Source organism: Arachis ipaensis, chromosome B10 (genome assembly GCF_000816755.2).
Source record: "Arachis ipaensis cultivar K30076 chromosome B10, Araip1.1, whole genome shotgun sequence".
NCBI classification, from domain to species: domain Eukaryota; kingdom Viridiplantae; phylum Streptophyta; class Magnoliopsida; order Fabales; family Fabaceae; genus Arachis; species Arachis ipaensis.
In genome coordinates this window covers 111,219,436-111,220,153 of record NC_029794.2, presented here as the reverse complement: position 1 = coordinate 111,220,153, position 718 = coordinate 111,219,436, and the positions used below count along the sequence as shown (strand labels likewise).

Sequence of the window (718 nt, the reverse complement as noted above, 5' to 3'; positions counted from 1 at the left end):
CTGAGAGATTAACCAGGCGCGTTCCATGCGCTTTGCGAAATCGGAGGAAGAATCAGCCGTGGACGCGCGCACTCTTAACGGCCCACAACTACTTCTCTTATAGTAGTATTTGATTGAAGGTGATATGACAATTTTACCCTGTAATTGCAACGTTTCGGAAACCACCGCAGACCCACCGCGACACCTAGCACCCGTGGCCATTCTCTTCTTTCAAAAGCACCTGCAGGGGCCTAATTGGGTTTTCTAGTCTTCACCTGATTTGTTTTATTTATGGGTAAAAAATCGGGGGTCTTTACCTAGAAAATGGATCTTAGGCTAGGCTGGGCGCATTATTTCTTGTTTGGAAGTACACCCTCTGCTAAACTACCAAAAGTCAAATCTGCACTTGATTTACTTGGATTGGTCGGTGATGGTTTAGTCGGGAGCTTAAATAAATATCAAGTTCAAATTTTATCTTTTATTTTTTACTAAAGATAGGATACTCGAACCCGCAACCTCTTAATTGAATATGAGGAGACTATGTCATTTGAGTTATAACTCTTAATTGAAAAGGATTAGATTAATTTTCAAATTTTATCTTGCATATGCATAATGTAATATATGGATTTAAATTTTTATATTCTGAAATATTAAAAAGATAATTAGAAAAATAAATTAAGACTTTTAGTAATTATTTTTTAAAATAATATTTTTTTAATATATTTATGAATTTAATTTT

The 718-nt window shown here is 34.7% G+C and overlaps 1 protein-coding gene across 1 annotated transcript in view; it reads right to left on the bottom strand.

Annotated features, from left to right (window-relative positions):
• Window positions 1-397, bottom strand: part of LOC107623224 — a 1,486-nt gene extending 1,089 nt beyond the window's left edge. The window contains exon 1 of the mRNA XM_021115009.1: window positions 5-397. Coding sequence (XP_020970668.1) covers window positions 5-201 — 197 coding nt within the window. The 5' untranslated portion in view covers window positions 202-397. The remainder of the gene's footprint in view (window positions 1-4) is intronic.